Source organism: Perognathus longimembris, chromosome 3, assembly GCF_023159225.1.
Source record: "Perognathus longimembris pacificus isolate PPM17 chromosome 3, ASM2315922v1, whole genome shotgun sequence".
Taxonomy (NCBI): domain Eukaryota; kingdom Metazoa; phylum Chordata; class Mammalia; order Rodentia; family Heteromyidae; genus Perognathus; species Perognathus longimembris.
Window position 1 is genome coordinate 72,099,380 of NC_063163.1, and position 19,442 is coordinate 72,118,821.

The following is a 19,442-nucleotide window of genomic DNA, read 5'->3' on the forward strand; positions in this document are numbered from 1 at the left end:
CGGGCACAGAAAAGGGGGCGGGGAGAGCCGCGCCGGCCCCCCACTCCCGCTCCCCGCCCTCCTCTCCGCCCCTTTCCGGCGGCGGCTGCAATGAATTCCAGATGTGGCCGGCCGGGGAGGAGGAGGGAGGAGGAGGGAGGGCGGAAAGGAGGAGGGGGAAGGAGGAGGGGGAGGATCCCGAGGAGGGGGGGAGGCTTTGTCCTCTCGCCCTGCCCCTCCCAGTTCCTCCCCGTGAGGACACAACGGAGCGTGACGTCATGCGGACCCCCGTGACGTCACAGCACGGTGGTGGTGGGGAAACCCAGCTGTTGTTTGCTGTCTCTAAGCTTTCATGATGTGCGCTCAGCCCACCCGCTGGAGACGGAGGGTGTGGTCACCCACCGCTCTTGAGCCAGCCCCCCGGAGGGAGCCGCCAGCCAGCCCCTACTGGGGGTCAGCACCCCAAAAGACTCTGCGCCCCCTGTCCGCGAGTCACCCAGTAAATGAACGAGTAGGTGTGGCTTACACACACACACACATCCCTTTAGAATTCAGGAGCTTATTAAAAAATAAATTTAAAAAAGGAGGAAAATACCTCTTCATGTAGGGCCACAGTCCATCCTCCCTTTCCTGGGGCCATGAGCTATCTATCCCAAGTTCCAGCTCCTTCCGTGTGTGGGGTGGGTGCAAGGCATGGTTCCCTCTCCTGTGGCTCCTTACCATACACTCCCCCTTCTCTCAACATCCAGCTTTTCCTGGGCTTTAGTGCCTGCCCGGTTGCAGAAAGAAAGATGGGCTCTGTGTGTGTGTGTGTGTGTGTGTGTGTGTGTGTGTGTGTGTGTGTGTGTGAAACCAGGGGCTTTGAACATGGAATAAGAGGTTTGCCCATCAGCTTCTTAACAGGATATCAGGAGTTCTGTGTGTGTGTGTGTGTGTGTGTGTGTGTGTGTCAGTGGCACAGAGCTGGTTTAGCCTGCAGAAAAGCCCAACTCCTGAAGCCACGCCCTGGAGCGAGCCACTCCCCCCACTAGCCAGCCACGCCTCTAACCCACCTTTGTACTTCACTTTTCCTAACATGTGGGTGCCTGTCCCAGTCTCACAATAAATTAATTAGGGCCATTCCATACCCAAAGAGAAAGAAGGAGTGGCTGGCACAATGGCTCACATCTATAATCCTAGATACCCAGCAGGTTGAGATCTGAGGATCCTCCTTTAAAGCTAGCCCAGGTAAAAAGGTCTGTGAGATTCTTATCTCCAATTAATCACTAAAATGCTGGCAGTAGAGCTGTGGTTCAAGTGGCAGAGTGCTAGCAAAAAAAAGAAAAGCTGAACTGAGACAAAAAAAATAGAATTGAGCCATTGACACCTACCTATTAAAAATTTTAAAGGGCTGGGAATATGGCCTATTGGCAAGGGTGCTTGCCTCCTATACATAAAGCCCTCGGTTCGATTTCCCAGCACCACATATATAGAAAATGGCCAGAAGTGGCGCTGTGGCTCAAGTGGCAGAATGCTAGCCTTGAAGCAAAAAGAAGCCAGGGACAGTGCTCAGGCCCTGAGTCCAAAGCCCAGGACTGGCCAAAAAAATAAATAAAAATAAGAAAAAATGATTACTAGACACCAATCTTACTTACTCAGAAGGCTGACATTTGACAAGGATTGAGGTTCAAAGACAGCCCAGGCAGAAAAGCCTGCAAGATTCTATCTCTAGGTCTGGGAATGTGGCTTACTGGTAGAGTGCTTGCTTTGCAAGCCAAAGCTATGAGTTGAAACTCTAGTACTGCTAAAAATAAAATACAGTCTTCTCTGCACGGCAAGATCCTCTCAGAAAAATGAACAAATTGGGGCTGGGGATATGGCCTAGTGGCAAGAGTGCTTGCCTCGTATACATGAGGCCCTGGGTTCAATTCCCCAGCACCACATATACAGAAAGCAGCCAGAAGTGGTGCTGTGGCTCAAGTGGCAGAGTGCTAGCCTTGAGCAAAAAGAAGCCAGGGACAGTGCTCAGGCCCTGAGTCCAAGCCCCAGGACTGGCCAAAAAAAAAAAAAAAAAAAGGCTCTCTGGGGCTAGGAATATGGCCTAGTGGCAAGAGTGCTTGCCTCCTACACATGAAGCTCTTGGTTCAATTCCCCAGCACCACATATACAGAAAATGGCCGGAAGGGGCGCTGTGGCTCAAGTGGCAGAGTGCTAGCCTTGAGCAAGAAGAAGCCAGGGGCAGTGCTCAGGCCCTGAGTCCAAGCCCCAGGACTGGCCAAAAAAATAAAAAAATAAATTAAAAAAAATAAAACTGCATCATTATTTAAAAAAAAAGAAAAATAAACAAATTAATGAAATAGAAATGTGAGTTGGGCCAGGTGTTGATGGCTCACACCTGTCCTCCTAGCTATTCAGGAGGTTGAGATCTGAGGATCAAGGTTCAAAGCCAACTTAGGCAGGAAAGTCTGTGAGACTATTTTATTTTATTGTTGTAAATCTTGGGGCTTGAACTTAGCACCTGGGCACTGTCCCTGACCTCTTTTACTCAAGGTTGGCACTCTACTACAGTGGAGCCACAGCTCTACTTCCAGTTTTCAGGTTGTTCATTGGAAATAAGAGTCTCACTAACTTTCTTTCCCAGACGGGCTTCAAATTAGGATCTTCAGATCGTAGCCTCCTGAGCAACTAGGATTTACTGGTGTGAGTCACCAGCACCCAGCTGACTGTGAGATTCTTATCTCCAATAAACCACTGAAAAGTTGGAAGTGGAGCTGTGGCTCAAGGGGTAGAGCCTTGGGCAAAAATGTTCAGGGACAGTGCCCAAGCCCTGAGTTCAAGCCCTAAAACACATTCACAAACACACACACACACACACACACACACACACACAATTAGACACACATGTGTTGCCTGCATGCATTTCTGGGTGTATTTATAAAGACATTTGCCTGCAGATTTACTGGTTATGTCTGTTTTAGGCATCAGTCATAGTTAGCTCAGAGGGGAGGAAGGGGGCAGGGAAATTAGGTAAGATGAGGACAGCTCCCCCCGCCCCAACCATTGGAGAGCTTGTGCTTGTGTTACTAATTCTAAAAATTTACAGATCTGAGAGATAACGAGTTTCCAGACATCTTATTGCAAAAGAGTTTTCCCCTCTCTCTTTTTTTTCCTGGTGGTGCTGGGCCTTGAACTCAGAACTAGATACTTGCCAAGCAGGCGTTCTACCCCTTGAGCTATCTCCCCCAGCCTGCAAATTAATCCTTGTAATAATTAGTGTTCATATGAAAAATTACTAAATAAGTTTGTTTTTGAGTGCTAAGGATGAACCCCAGGGCCTTGCATGTGGGAGAGAAACAATTTACCACTGAACTCCATTCCTAGTGGCAAACATCACTAATGATGAATGTATCGATACTCATCTGAAATGCTGAGCTCCTGCCAGGCACCAGTGGCTCCTGCCTGTAATCCGGACTACTCTAGAGGCTGAGAACTGAGGATTGAGGTTCGAAGCCTGCCTGGGGCAGTCTCATTCCCTGAGACTCTTATCTCCACTAGATCAACCGAAAAAGCCAGAAGTAGAGCTATTAGCTCAAGTGGCTCAGGGACAGTGCCCAGGCCCAGAGTTCAACCCCAGGCCCAGCAAAAGAGAAGAGAGGGAGGTAGAAAGGGAGGGAGGGAAGGAGGGAGGGAGGGAGGGAAAGAACTATTGCTAGATGTGGTGGCACATGCCTATAATCACAGCTACTCCGGAGAGAAGACAGGAGAATCATTAAGTGGTAGTGAGATCCTACTGCTAAAACAAAATTTATAAAGCCAAGAAGGGTTGGGTGAGGTCGGGCTCAGTGGAACCTTGCATCTTTTTTTTGGCGGGGAGGGTTAGGTGTAGGAAGCTGCCAGTCCAAGGGAGGAGGCTGAGAGGAAAGAGGAGGGTCCCAAGATGGAGTCAACCTAGGGGGCTTTCAAAAAGGCTTGTAAGGAAAGTCAGAGAGTGGCTGATCATTCTAGACTCCACTCCCCAATCCCATATAGATTTGAGGGTCTCCTGGGTTCCCAGCCAGATCTTGGGGGGGTCTCCACCTGAATCCACTGATCCCCTCACTGAATCCCCTTTGAATGGTGATGATGCATTTCCCCAACAACCTCCAGAGCCAGGTGTTTCAACTCACAGGGAAGATCACACACACACACACACACACACACACACACACACACACGACAAAAAAAAATCTGGGTGCTCGCCATGGCGCTGTGCGTATGGGGTATCGTAGCGGAAATCACTCTGCAAGGACCTTAGTGTGGGGAGGGCTGGTGGGGAGGAAATGCCCTCCCTCCCCACGCAGGCCTGGGCTGGCTCAGCAGTTTGCCATCTCCCTAGAGACCTGGGGGGGGGGGGAACGTCAAGGCTGAAGACATATCCGGGTGTCTGCTGGGGGGGTGGTGTGTGCAGGAGGAAACTGTGGCTCCTACACAGAAGGTGAGGTCCCCAGGGGGACATTCTCTTAGGGAAACTTCTAGAAGGTCTTGGCCAGGTATTTGAGCCCAGCCATCCTGTAGTTTGAGGAGAGAGACAGAGACAGAGACAGAGAGAGCCTGTCAAGGCCTGGCCCCCTAGTGCTGCCCAGGATAGGGGACAGCAGAAGAGGAAGGAAATAGGACTTTTATTTATTTTTTTTAGAACTCTAAGCTGGGAATAAAGAGAAAGGAAGTACTTGGACCAGTTCAGAGAATTTTTACTAATTATAGGGACACCCACATAATAGTGAATGCTCACCTCCCCCCGCCCGACACACACACAGTGTGTGTGTCTATGCCGGGTGTGGTTTTGTGAGCTCTCACTAGCTGAGGATGTGGATAATATTGTCATCAACCCAATTCAAAGGTGAGGAAACTAAGGGCTGCGGGGTGGATGTTCCTCAAATGTGTCTCCCTAGGCCCACTTGATGTAAATTGTGGGGTGTAGGGGTGGGGGAGCTTGAACTCAAGGCATCCGAGTTCCTCTTGCTTGGCTGTTTTGCTCAAGGCTGGCACTCTACCACTTGAGCCACAGCTCCACCACTGGCTTTTGGTGGTTCGTTGAAAATAAAGAGTCTGACAGACTTTCCTGTCAGCGCTGGCTTTGAACATTGATCTTGAGTTCTCAGCTTTCTGAGTAGCTGGAAATACAGGTACTGGTGCCTGGCTTCATTGACCTGAAATATAATCCTCTTTGTTAGGCATGAAGAAAGTAGATCTTTTTCTATTTTCTCTTTCTTTCTTTTTTTCCTTTTGTGCCAGCCTTGGGGCTGGAGTCATGGTTCAAATGGCAGAGTTGCTGCTTAGCCAGCTTGAGGTCCTGAGTTCAAATCCTCTTTTTCCAAGAAAGAAAGAAAGAAAGAAAGCCATTCAGGAGGCTGAGATCTGAGGATCAAAGTTCAAAGCCAGCCTGGGCAGGAAGGTCTATGAGACTCTTACCTCCAGTGAACCACCAAAAAGTCAGCAGTGGAGCTGTGGCTCAGGACAGCAACCAGGCCCAGAATTCAAGCCTCAGGATCAGCAAAAAAAGAAAAAGAGAAAAAGGACACAGCATCATGCTGAGGGTGTAGCCCAGGGGAAGAGCCATCACTTGACATGCATGAAGCTTGATTCCCCAGTTCCCAGAAAAAGAAATAAAAGAGGAAGAGAAGCCAGGAGGGAAACCGAGACACGTGTTCCTGTCTCTTGCTATGCCATGCCCAGTATGGCCTGGGATTGTGTCACCAAGATGAGTGGCTTGGGCTTGAACCAGATCCGAAGCCAAAATGAACCTCTTTTCTTTCAAAGTGAGCAGGCCTCAGGCCTTTGGTTACAGTAATGAATAACTTACCAATAAACACAGGCACAGAAGAAAGGTGGGATTTGAACCCCTTGCTTCCTCTTCTTTCAGCAGCCCTAGCCCCCTGCCTTCTTATTCTTCCCATGTCGTCACTCCAGTCTCCTGATATAGCCCTTCTCCCTGCCCCTCTGGGGGTTTTGAGCCAAAGGGTAAGGATTAGCACCCAGGACCACATGGGTAAAAGGAAAAGAGTGGAATGCTCTCAATAATCACAATGGGCCAGGTGCCAGTGGCTCTGCCTGTCATCCTAGCTATTCAGGAGGCTGAGCTTCAAGGATCATGGTCCAAAGCCAGCTGGGCAGGAAAGCCTGTGAGACTCTTATTTATTTATTTTTGTGCTGGTGCTGGGGCTTGAACTCAAGGCCTGAGCACTGAGCCTCTTTGTGCTCAAGGCTAGTACTTTACTACTTAAACCACAGCACCACTTCTGGCTTTTTCTGAGTAGTTCACTGGAGATAAAAATCTCATGGACTTTCCTTCCCGGGCTGGCTTTGAACATTGATCCTCAGATCTCAGCCTTCTGAACTGCTAGAATTTACAGGCCTGAGCCACCAGCACCTGGTTGAGACTCTTATCTCTGTTAGCCACCAAAAAACCAAAAGATTTCAGTGGAGCTTTGGCTCAAATAGTATAGCACTAGCCTTCAGTAAAAAAGCTCAGGGACTACTGCTGATACCCCACCCCATACATTGATGACTCCCCCAAGTGATCGAGGCCCAGGCCTGTTTTCCATCTTTTTCTCTGGCCCTTCCCAAGGCCCCACCCCTGGCTCTGGGCTTTTGGCTGGAAGAACCATGTTGGAGAAAGTTTGATTTTCTCATCAAGGCCCGTCCTGGGGGAAGGGGCCCCAGGGAAGAAGATTTGCAGAAAAGCCTTCCAGATGCTGATCTTGGCAGCCTGCTGGGCTGCAGCTGGCTGAGCTCAGCGGGTCGCAGGCGAGGGGCCCACGCTGAGCTGGCAGGGTGGATGGAGCAGAGTGGGGCCGCCCCAGTGGGACCCAGCCCCTGCCACGTCTCCCACAGCTGCATCTTGATCCTACATGCCTGGGAAGGGTAGACCTGCTTTTCTAGCCCAGGCAGACATGTGCAATGGAGAGAGGGCCATCTACTTTCCAGCAAACCCCCTCCCACCCTTGCACAATAACAGCTAATATGTCTACAATGTGCCAATTCCCGTTCTGCATATGTGAGCGTGTGTGTGTGTGTGTGTGTGTGTGTGTGTGTGTGTGTGTGTGTGACAGCTGGGCGTGGTGGCTCCTGGAATCGAGGCACTTGGGAAACTGAGGTGGGGGGATTGAGAACTCAAAAGGTTAGCTAGAGGCTGTGGCTCTGCTTCAAAACAGAGCAAGAAGCCAGGCGCAGGGGCCTCACTTTTGTCATCCTAGCTCTTCAGCAGGCTGAGATCTGAGGACTGAGGTTCGAAGCCAACCTGGGCAGGAAAGTCCCTGAGACTTTTATCTCTCTCTAAATAACCAGCAAAATAGCCAGACATGGAGCTGTGGCTCAAATGGTAGAGCACTAACCTTGAGCTCAAGGACAGCACCCAGGCCCTAAGTTCCAAGCCCCAGGACTGACACCCCCCTCAAAAAAAAAAAGAAAAGAAAAGAAACAGGGAATACCCAGAGCTTGATGGCACACAGCTGTAATCCTAGCACTAGGAAGGCTAAGATAGGAGGATCATGAATTGGAAATTAACCTAGGTTACATAGCAAATCCCCGTGCCTCGAATAAACAAGTTAATACATCTCGGCCTAGATGGGTCTCTTCCAAGAGAGGGCTGCCTGCCCTTCCCAAAGCAGAAAACAAGCAAAGACTTCTAAGGTCAGTGCTAAGCAGTATGTGACCACAGCAACCAAAACAAGAGCTACAAGTGTGTCAACACCCTGGTCAAGTTCATAGATTCTGTGGGGACCAGAAAGTTTATCTTCAACAACTTATTATTATTATTATTATCCTTATTTTGTTTGCTTCTGTGGTACTGAGGAATCAAACCCAGGGCTTCATGCATGCTAGGCAAGCACTCTACCACTAAGCCACATTAACAGCTCCCTCTTCCTCCTCTTCCTCCTCTTCTTCTTCCTCCTCCTCCTCCTCCTCCTCCTCTTCCTCCTCCTCCTCCTCCTCCTCTTCCTCCTCCTCCTCCTCCTCCTCCTCCTCCTCCTCCTCCTCTTCCTCCTCTTCCTCCTCTTCCTCCTCCTCCTCCCTTTTTTTAATTTCTGCCTTGGTTCTTTTCTTTTATCAGTCCTGGGGCTTGAACTCAGGGCCTGGGCTCTGTCCCTGAGCCTGTGTGTTCAAGGCTAGCACTTTACCACTTGAGCCACAGCACCCCTTCAGGCTTTTTCTCTTTCTGCTCAGGGCTTCATGTATGCTAGGCAAGCACAACTAAGCCACATTCCCAGTCCCCAGGGCTGGCTTCAAACCAAGATAATCAGATCTCAGCTTCCTGAGTAGCTAGAATCAGAGGAGTGAGCCAGCAGCACTCAGCTGCTGTGGTTATTTTCAAGGCTCATTTGCTACCAGTAGTGGCCTGGGTTGTGATCATCGATCAACCGTACTGGTGTTTCCATATAGAGCTGGGGTCACAGGCATGACCCACCACACTCGGCCACCAGTTGACATGGAGTTCTACAAACCTTTATGATTGGGCAGGCCTCAAATGTCCATCCTCTGTGCTAAGCCTCCAAAGCAGCTAGGATTACAGGAGTGAGTCACCTCATCTGGTTTTAACTACTGGTGGATTTGGATGTTACTGTCAAAATCAGTCATCCAAGCTAGGGATGATGACACCCACCTGTTATGCTAGCACTTGGGATGCTAAGGCAGGAGAACCATGATTCCAGGGCCAGGCTCAGCAACGTAATGTGACTGGTCTCAAAAAGAATGAAAATTGTCTGGGAATGTGTCTTAGTGGTAGAATACTTGCCTAGCATGCATGAAGCCCTGGGTTCAATTCCTTAGTATCACATACACAGAAAAAGGCGGAAGTGGAGCTGTGGCCCAAGTGGTAGAGTGCTAGCCTTGAGCAAAAGGAGGTCAGGGATAGTGCCTAGGCCCTGAGTTCAAGCCTCAGGACTGGAAAAAAAAAAAAAAAAGAGAGAGAGAGAATGTCCTTATTGCACCAGGGACCAGTGGCTCACACCTGTAATCCTAGCTACTCAGAAGACTGAGATCTGAGAATCATGGTTCAAAGCCAGCCTGGGGCAGGAAAGTCTGAGAGACTCTTATCTTCAATTAGAACTGGAAAATTAGCAAATGTAATTCCAGGGTGCGGAAGTGGACTCGTGGCGCGCCCTTATCGTCCACAAAGTCAATCCCCCCCCCCCCCCCCCCCCCACCGCGAGCCGGGCCTTTGGCCTCGATGGCAGGCCGGCCGCGACACGAAGCCCAAACGGCCCTGGCCCAGGCCCACTTCGACAAGGGAGAGTTTGCCGAGGCCGAAGCGCTGTACTCGGCCTACATCTTCCAGTGCGCAAGCGCGGCACCCGCCAGTGACGGGGGTCGCGGGAGCTTGTTTTTTTCAGAGCGTGTTACAAGCTATGAAGGTTGACAGCGCCCAGAAGAGAATGAAAGTGGAAACGAGAGGAATTTGGTAACGCCATGTTTTTAATGTGAACTTTTATGTTTAAAGCAAACGCAGCCCCGAGGATTTGGCTACTGCGTATAACAACAGGGGCCAAATCAAGTACTTCAGGGTTGACTTTTATGAAGCCATGGGTGATTACACAGCTGCCATAGGAGTGCAACCCAATTTTGAAGTTCCGTATTACAACAGAGGGCTGATACTCTATAGGCTGGGATATTTTGATGATGCTTTGGAAGATTTTAAGAAGGTACTAGAATTAAATCCTGAATTTCAAGGGGCTGGGGATATGGCCTAGTGGCAAGAGTGCTTGCCTCGTACACATGAGGCCCTGGGTTCAAGTCCCCAGCACCACATATACAGAAAATGGCCAGAAGTGGTGCTGTGGCTCAAGAGGTAGAGTGCTAGCCTTGAGCAAAAAGAAGCCAGGGACAGTGCTCAGGCCCTGAGTCCAAGCCCCAGGACTGGCCAAAAAAAAAAAAAAAAAAAAAAATCCTGGATTTCAAGATGCTGCTTTGAGTTTAAAACAGACTATCCTAGACAAAGAAGAAAAACAGAGAAGAAATATGGAAAATAATTATTGAAATTTTTAACTTAATTGAAATATTAACTCATGGTCCTTATACTGATTGAGCTATTTTAATTTATATTTAACATAAAGGAATTCATGAACTAGCATTAAGGTTAAATAATACATTTAAGGTTGTTAATTTCAGGTTGAGAAATTATGTCAAATACTTTGCCTCTTATAAAGTATAAGTAAATCATATTAATGTATAAACCTATATTATTACAGTAAAATACCTCAAGCAAACAAAAAAAATTAGAACTGGAAGTGGCACAAAGTGGTAGAGCACTAGCCTGAGCAGAAAAGCTCAGGGACAGCGCCTAGACCCCTGAATTCAAGCCCCAGGACCAACAAAAAAACAAAATAACAAAAAAAGAGCTGGCTGCCCGACCTGGCTGTGAGCTGGGCTCCTCAAATCTCAGCCTCCAGAGTAGCTAAGATTATAGGCATGAGCCACAAGTGCCCTGCAGAGATTCTTATCCCTAATCAACTCCCACATAAAAGCCAGAAGTGAAGCTTTGGCTCAAGTGGCAGTGTGATAGCTTTGAGCACAAAACGCTCAGGCACAGCAAACACTAGACCTGTCACAATCCAAATACAAAATAAGGCCAGGTGCCAGTGGCTCACATCTGTAATCCTAGCTGAGGATCACAGCTCAAAGCCAGCTGGAGCAAGAAAGTCCATGAGACTCTTTATCTCCAATAAATCACCAGAAAACTAGAGTGGCACTATTGCTTAAAGTAGTTGACTGCTAGCCTTGAACAAAAAAAGCTCAGGGTCAGTGCCCAGGCCCTGAGTTCAAGCCTCATGACCTAAATAAATAAATAAATAAAATGGATAAACAAATGAGTGTAAGTAAAAATTACCATACAATGGCTAGGGTGTAGCTCACTGATATAGCACTTTGGCATGTGTGAGGTCCTGGTTTCCACTTCTAGCACTATCAAACATAAAAATAAAGAATAGAAAAGAAGCTTGTATGTAATGGCAATGATACACCCATTTTGCCGGGAAGGAAACTGAGGCCTGGAGACCAGCTGTGACTCCCCCAGATGTTCCAGCCCCTCAGGGAGGGCTGACTGGAACACCTGGCTAAAAAGCCTGAGTCTCCCTGCATCTCTGTTGTGGTTGCCCTGGAAACTGCAGCCAATGGAGGCTCCTATGCAAATAAACCTTGGCAGCCAAGGTACTTACAATATGCAAATGAACCCTGACAGACAATGGGCATGTAGTATGCAAATGAGCACTGGCAGCCAATGGAGCACTGCCCACGCTAATGGGCTCTGGTGGCAGTAAATGGCCAGGCACATGCAAATGAGCCCCAAGGCTGGCGGTGGGTTACCTCAGTGGGAAACTTCTCCTGGGGTTTGGCAGTTACCCACAAACTGAGCCAAAAACAAAGCCGCAGCAGGTGTGTGAGCCGTTGGTGGGGGAGGGGAGTCTGAGGCAGGACCAGGACCGCTGCCCCCCCCCAGGCCTGCCCTACAATCTGACACTTGGGGGTTAGTCTCCCCAATATGCAGTCCTGAGCCATGGGCTTTGCAAAAAGGATGTGGATAGCTAGGAAAGGCCATGTTAGTGGGGAGTCCTTTTGAGTTCACCTATTTGCTCGAAATCCACAGCTATCAAACACCCTGTGGGATGTGTAAGGCTGATTCCCGTCCTACTTTAACAGGGGCAGAGGTCACTGCAATCACCCTTGACCCACCGGAAATGGCTGGTTGCATTGCCCTTTGTTCTCCACTCAAATTTGAGCCAAAATGATCAGACTTTGAGCCTTAGTGTGTAGGTGTCCCCATCACCACTTGCCTTTTATTAAAATTCATCACCAGAGCTGGGAGTGTGGCTTAGTGGTAGAGCGCTTGCCTAACATGCTTGAAGCCCTGGGTTCAATTCCTCAGCACCACATACACAAAAAAGGCCAGAAGTGGCACTGTAGCTCAAGTGGTAGAGTGCTAGCCTTGAGCAAAAAGAAGCCAGGGACAGTGCTCAGGCCCTTAGTTCAAGCCCCAGGATTGGCAAGAAAAAAAAAATCATCATCCACATGGAAAACTGTGTTTCCCCCCCGCACCCCCACCCCGTGAGTTGTGGGGCTTGAACTCAGGGCTTGGAGGCTGCCACTGAGCTTTTTTGCTCAAATCTAGCACTCTACTGATTTCAGCCACAGCGCCACTTCTGGTTTTTGAGTGGTTAATTGGAAATAAAAGTCTTAAGGGGACTTTTCAAGGGGGCTGGCTGTGAACCCAGATTCTCAGATGTCAGCCTCCTGAATAGGTAGGACTATAGGTGTTAGCTATTGTCACCCAGAAGGAGCTGAGATTTATTTATTTATTTATTTATTTATTTATTTATTCATTCATTCATTCATTTGCAGGTCCTGGGACTTAAACTCCGGGCCTGAGCACTGTCCCTGAGCTTCTTTTGCTCAAGGTTAGCACTCTGCCACTTGAGCCACAGCACCACTTCTGGCTTTTTCTGTGTATGTGGTGGTGAGGAATTGAACCCAAGGCTTCATGCATGCTAGGCAAGCACTCTACCACTAAACCACATTTCTAGCCCCTATTTATTTGTTTGTTTGTTTATATTTATTGCCAGTCTTGGGGCTTGGGACTCAAGGCCTGAGCACTGTCCCTGGCTTCTTTTTGCTCAAGGTTAGCACTCTACCACTTGAGCCACAGCACCACTTCTGGCTTTTTCCGTGTATTGGTGCTGAGGAATCAAACCCAGAGCTTCTTGCAAGCTAGGCAAGCACTCTACTGCTAAAGCACGTTCCTGGCCCTCTATTTATTTTTGACCTAGCATGCACAAGGCTCTGGGCTCAATTCCCAGCACCAGGGAAAAGATACACACACACACACACACACACACACACACACACACACACACACAGAATCCAAGTTGGCAGTATGGCTCAGTAATAATGCAGGCTTAGCATAAGTAAGGCCCTGGATTTGATACCTAGCACTCAAAAATAACAGATTCTGTTTTGTTTGTTTCTATTAGAATATGAGGAAAGTTCTACAGATAATGCAACAAAGATGGGAAATGAATGAGGGGTAGGAAGGGAAAAGAGACATACAAGTATTGGGGGAATTATGAACAGAGAAAACAAGGCATAAGGAACATATGACTTGTGCTAAGGTCCTGAGGTGGAAAGGAGATGGAAGGAAGCAGGTTTGGGTTTTAGCCACAGGGTGTTGGAGATGGAGGTGAGAAGTGGAGGAGAAGGCCCTGCAGGGGTCTGGTGGGTGTAAGAGAAACAGAAAGGAGACTAACTGAGGTTTTTACAAACTCCTTTAGGGCAAATAAACTCAAGCTGCAAGCTGCATCCCGGAGGGAGAGTAAATAGCCCACTTACAGATTAGGAAGCAGCACCTCCCCTCCCAATTTTCCCAGAGACATGCTGCTGCCAGTAAGGGGCAGCCTTTGGATTTGTCCCTGTGTTTTCAGGACTTCCAAGCCATCAGGTAAAAAGTCATTTACGGGCACTGGTGGTTTATACCTGTAATCCTAGCTATTTAGGAGGTTAAGAGATGAGACCAGCAAGGCAAGAAAGTTTATGAGACTCTTCTTTTTATTCTGCCAGTCCTGGGGTTTGAACTCAGGGCCTGGGCACTGTCCTGGCTTTCTTTTGCTCAAGGCTAGCTGTTTCCACTTGAGCCACAGCGCCACTTCCAGAACTTTCTGAGTAGTTTATTGGAAGTAAGAGTCTTATGGACATTCCTGCCTGAGCTGGCTTCGAACTGTGATCCTCAGATCTCAGCCTCCTGAGTAGTTAGGATGATAGGCGTGGGCCTCCAGTGCCCAGCAATTAGACACTTACCTCCAATTAAATACCAAAAAAGACAGACTTGGAGCCTTGAGGGAAAAAACTGCACCCAGGCCCTGAGCTCAAGCCCCAACACACACAAAAAAATCATTTAAGTAGACATATTTTGTGCTAGTTGTCTCTGAGGAATAGAGGCCTTGAGACCTAGGACCATGCAACCAGATAGGAATGAAGTAACTTCCAAGCGTTGATTTCACTGGTGGAGCTCCAGGCCCCGTGCTGCAGCTGCAGCTAGAGGCAAGGGAGAAGCACATCAGGCATGGTTCCGAGGCTCTGAGGAGAAGCCCTGGCCTAGTAAACCTCAAGTTCTTGGTTCCATCCCAAGCACTGGATCAGGGGAGGGCAGAGACATCAGGAGACCAGTGCCAAGTATGGTAGTGCACACCTGCATTCCTAGCTCTCAGGAAGTATAGGCAGCAGGATCATGAGTTTGAAGCCAGTGTGGACTACATGGTGAGCTCCTATCTCAGAACAAACCAATGAACGAAAGAAAGAGAGAGAGAGAGAAAGAGAGAAGGAAAGAGAGAGGAAGGAAGGAAAGAAAGAGGGAGAGAGAATATGGAAGAAGGGAGAGAATGAGGGAAGGAAGGGAAAGAAGGAAGAAAGGAAGAAAGGAAGAGAAGAAGAGAGAGGGCTGGAAATGTGGCCTAGTGGTAGAGTGCTTACCTAGCATGCATGAAGCCCTTGGTTCGATTCCTCAGTACTACATAAATAGAAAAAGTGGAAGTGGCGCTGTGGCTCAAGTGGTAGGGTGCTAGCCTTGAGCAAAAGAAGACAGGGACAGTGCCCAGGCCCTGAGTTCAAGCCCCAGGACTGGCAAAACAAAACAAAACATATGAATGCATGATTTACTTTGTACACAAGCAATTAATAAAAACCTAAGGAGCAATAAAACATTTAAAAATGAAAAAAAAAAAGAGTCTCACAGAGTTTCTTGCCCAGGCTGGCTTTGAACTGTGATCCTCAGATCTCAGCTTCCTAAGTAGCTAAATTTATAGGCCTGAGCCACCAGCACCCAGATTAACAACTTTATTTTCTGTGTGTGTTGGTCGTGGGACTTGAACTTAGGGTCTGGGCACTATCCCTGAGCTTTTCTGCTCAAGACTAGAGTTCTCCAACTTGAGCCACAGTCTTTTGTTGTTGTTGTTAATTGAAGATTAGTCTCATGGACATTTCTGCCTGGGCTGGCTTTGAGCCATGATCCTTAAATCTCAGCCTCCTGAGTATCTGGGATTATAGGTGTGAGCCACTGGTACTCACCATTACTTTTTTTTTTTTTTTTTTGCCAGTCCTGGGCCTTGGACTCAGGGCCTGAGTACTGTCCCTGGCTTCCTTTTGCTCAAGGCTAGCACTCTGCCACTTGAGCCACAGTGCCACTTCTGGCTGTTTTCTGTATATGTGGTGCTTGGGAATCGAACCCAGGGCCTCATGTATACGAGGCAAGCTCTCTTGCCACTAGGCCATATCCCCAGCCCCTCAGCATTACTTTTGTTTCTGTCATCCTGGGCCTTAAATTCATTGCTTATGGGGCTGGGAATACGGCCTAGTGGTAAAGTGCTTGCCTCGTATACATGAAGCCCTGGGTTCAATTCCTCGGCACCACATAGAAAAAAATATTCATTGCTTATGTGTTTGCTTGGCAGGTGCTCTACATCTTGAGCCATGCTCCCCTAGTCCTCTTTTGTACTGGTTGTTGTTTCAGATAGGGCCCTACATTTTTACCTGAAGTTGACTTTTTTCACAAAACTTCTCCCTTTGTTTCCCAAGAAGTGAGGATTGGGGGCTGGGAATATGGCCTGGTGGCAAGAGTGCTTGCCTTGTATACATAAAGCCCTGGGTTCTATTCCCCAGCACCACATATATAGAAAACGGACAGAAGTGGCGCTGTGGCTCAAGTGGCAGAGTGCTAGCTTTGAGCAAAAAGAAGCCAGGGGCAGTGCTCAGGCCCTGAGTCCAAGCCTGGCAAAAAAAAAAAAAAAAAGAAGTGAGGATTGTCACCTGCCATAGGGCTTCCCTGCCTTATTTTGTTTCCTTTCCTTCTTCTCTTCCTTCCTCCCCCCATCATGGGCCTTGGACTCAGGGCCTGAGCACTGTCCCTGGCTTCTTTTTTTTTTTTTTTTTGGCCAGTCCTGGGCCTTGGACTCAGGGCCTGAGCACTGTCCCTGGCTTCTTCCCACTCAAGGCTAGCACTCTGCCACTTGAGCCACAGCGCCGCTTCTGGCCGTTTTCTGTATATGTGGTGCTGGGGAATCGAACCTAGGGCCTCGTGTATCCGAGGCAAGCACTCTTGCCACTAGGCTATATCCCCAGCCCCCCTGGCTTCTTTTTGCTCAAGGCTAGCACTCTACCACTTGAGCCACAGCACCACTTCCGGCTTTTTCTATATATGTGGTGCTGAGGAATCGATCCAAGGCTTCATGTATAGGAGGCGAGCACTCTACCACTAGGCCACATTCCCAGCCCCTCTGTGAGACTCATTACCAATGAACCAACAGAAAACTGGAAGTGGAGCAGTGGCTCAAAGTGGTAGAGTGCTCTCCTTAAACAAAAGAGAGCTCAAGAACAGCACCCAGGCCCTGAGTTCAAGCCCCATGATTGACCAAAACCAAAACCAAACTGTTGTTAAAATAGCAAAGTAAAATCTAACAAGAATATGAAAAATATTCAGCATTGTTAATCATCAGGGACATGCAAATCAAAACCACATTAATATGTCCCTTTGCTCAATTTAGAATAGGTATAAGCAAAAATCAAAAAAGCAACAAATGTGCAGGGGAAGATGTAGAGGAAGAAAGAGGAACTGGCACATGCAGAGAACACAAATTCATACAGCCATTATGGAAAAGAGGATGGAAGTTCCTCAAAAAGCTAATAATAGAACTACCATATGATTCAGCCATACCACTCCTGGGCATATAACCAAAGGAAATGAAACCAGCATATATAAGAAATATCTTAGCGGGGCTGGGGATATGGCCTAGTGGCAAGAGTGCTTGTCTCCTATACATGAGGCCCTGGGTTCAATTCCCCAGCACCACATATGCAGAAAATGGCCAGAAGGGGCGCTGTGGCTCAAGTGACAGAGTACTAGCCTTGAGCAAAAAGAAGCCAGGGGCAGTGCTCAGGCCCTGAGTCCAAGCCCCAGGACTGGCCAAAAATATCTTAGCCAAAGGTAGGAGCACATTACTGTAATCCCAGCTAATTCAGAGGCTAGGACTGGAGGATCAAGCTTCAAGGTCAGTGTGTGAGGGCATTTTTTTTTTTTTTGTCAGTTGTGGGGCTTGTTTGTTTTGCCAGTTGTGGGGCTTGAACTCAGGGCCTGGGCACTGTCTGTGCGATTTTTCAGCTCAAGGCTAGGGCTCTACCACTTTGAGCCACAGCTCCATTCCCCTCCCCCTCCCGCCCCATTTTCTCATAGTTCATTGAAGATGAGAATCTCACAGACTTTCCTTTTCCAGGCTGGCTTTGAAACACAATCCTGAGATCTCAGTGTCCTGAGTAGCTAAGATTACAGGTCTGAGCCACTGACACTTAACCATGTAAGAGTATTTGTTAGGATCATATATGAAGGATAGAACATAAAAAGGACTGGGTGGGTGGCTCAAGTGTTAAGAGTTCAAATCTCAGTACCTCCAAAAAGACAAAGACTACAAATACTGAAGCCCTGTTCATAATAGCCAAGGTATCAAGCCAGTTGAAAGGTCCAACAAGATGAATGGATGAAGAAAATGTGAAGCTGGATGCTGGTAGCTCACATCTATAATCCTAGCTATTCAGGAGGCTGAGATCTGAGGATCACAGTTCAAAGCCAACCCAGGCAGAAAAATCCACAAGAGACTCTTATCTCCAATTAGCCAGCAAAACGTTGGAGGTGGTGTGATTCAAGTGGTAGGGTGCCAACTTTGAGCAAAAAAGCTAGTCACAGGCCAGGCTCTGAGTTCAAGCCCCAATACTGGTACTATGCTGTGTATTGACTGACTTTTTGCATTGTGCTTTCATTGCTTGGAAACTCCATAACTTCCTATTTCTTCTAGATAAAGACACTGAGGCCAGCTCGGAGCCACGTGGTCCTGCAGGGCTGGGTCTGGACTTGCCAGACTCTGGGTGGACAGGCAGGCCGGGGTGGGCTCCTGGCGCCCTCTCGCGGCCAGGTGGAAGAGAATGATTTGGATCTCGGGGCAGGTGGAGGAGAATGATTTGGATCAGAGCTGGGTGACTTTTGTTCCTTGGATAGAAAGGAAGGAAGAAGAGATTAAGGAATATAGCAAGGAGAGAGAGACAGACATTGGCTCATGCCTGTTATCCTAGCTTCTCAGGAGACTGAGACCTGAGGATCACAGTTTGAAGCCAGCACAGGCAGGAAATTCCCATGAAGCTCTTACTTCCAATTAACCACCAAAAACCCAGAAGTGGCGCTGTGGTAACATGGTAGCCTTGAGCAAAAAAGCTCAGGGACAGTGCCCAGGCTTGAGTTCCACCACTGACAAAAAGAAAAAAAGAAGAAGAAAAAGGATGAAGGGAGGAAAGGAAGGAGGAACAGGCGGGGGAAAAAAGAGAAAAGGAAGGAAAGACAAAAAAATAAAAATAGATTAAAAATTATTTAGCTGCAACCCCACTATACACACAGTGTGTGTGTGTGTGTGTGCATCCTGAGGTCTGGCACAATCCCTGAGCTACTTTTGCTCAAGGATAGCACTCTATCATTTGAGCCACAGCGCCACTTACAGGTTTTTCTCTGTATATAATACTGAGGAACCGAACCCAGGGCTTCCTGCATGGGAGGCAAGCACTCTACCACTGAGCCACATTCCCAGCCCCAACAAAGTGTTTTGTTGGGTTTGTTTTTTTTTTTTTTGTTTTTGTTTTGGTCAGTCCTGGATCTTGAACTCAGGGCCTGGGCACTGTCACTGAGCTTCTTTTGCTCAAGGCTAGCACTGTATCACATGAGCCACAGCACCACTTCCGGCTTTTTGTTTACATGGTGCTGAGGAATCGAACCCAGGGCCTCATGCATGCTAGGTAGGTATAAGCCACATTCCCAGCCCCTCCCCCCTAAAAAATTTAAAGTTAGATTTACGGAAAAACAAAGGCTGGGCGCTGGTGGCTCAAGTCTGTCCTCCTAGAGACACAGGAGCCTGAGAGCTGAGGATCGCGGCTCACAGCCATCGTGCGCAGGAAAGCCTGTGAGACTCTGATTTCCAATAAACTACCCAAACTACCCGAAGTGGCGCTGGTGCTGTAGCCGGAATGGGGGAAAGCCAGCTTGAGGCAAGCAAAACTAAGCGACCACAGCGCCCCGGCTCTCCTTGACAGAAGCTCACTGAGGAATGGCAACCACCTGAACATCTTAAACGTTGATTGGCTTCCTTCCCCTAGTCCCCACCTACACGCGCTGATTCACCGGCGTTCCATTCTCCACCCTTAACGTTCATTGGCTGAGTCGGTAGCGTGTATTTCAATCCGAAAGCGCTCATTGGGTAGCCTTCTGCCCCCGCCCATGGGGGGCGGGGATAATCAGAAGTAGGCCTGGAGTGGGCGTGGCTTCGTGGAGTGAGGGTCACCACTTATTCCAGTGGTGAAAAATGGGGGCCTTGGAGACAGTTCTGAGACGGAAGTGGGGCGCCCTGAACGGCGCCCTGAAGCTGTCATCTCCCACA

The 19,442-nt window shown here is 48.4% G+C and overlaps 1 protein-coding gene across 1 annotated transcript; it reads left to right on the top strand.

The window, feature by feature from the left end:
- Window positions 1-9,166: 9,166 nt before the first annotated feature.
- Window positions 9,167-11,605, top strand: LOC125347679 (tetratricopeptide repeat protein 32-like). The gene is made up of 3 exons (XM_048340658.1): window positions 9,167-9,273; window positions 9,437-9,638; window positions 11,579-11,605. Exons 1-3 carry the CDS (start codon window positions 9,167-9,169, stop codon window positions 11,603-11,605), a joined length of 336 nt encoding a protein of 111 aa, XP_048196615.1.
- Window positions 11,606-19,442: the final 7,837 nt, after the last annotated feature.

Coding starts and splice junctions, on each gene's coding strand:
- LOC125347679 (XM_048340658.1), top strand. CDS start 9,167: ATGGCAGGCCGGCCGCGACACGAAGCCCAAACGGCCCTGGCCCAGGCC. Junction 9,274..9,436: donor TACTCGGCCTACATCTTCCA/GTGCGCAAGCGC, acceptor TTATGTTTAAAG/CAAACGCAGCCCCGAGGATT. Junction 9,639..11,578: donor CTTTGGAAGATTTTAAGAAG/GTACTAGAATTA, acceptor CGAAATCCACAG/CTATCAAACACCCTGTGGGA.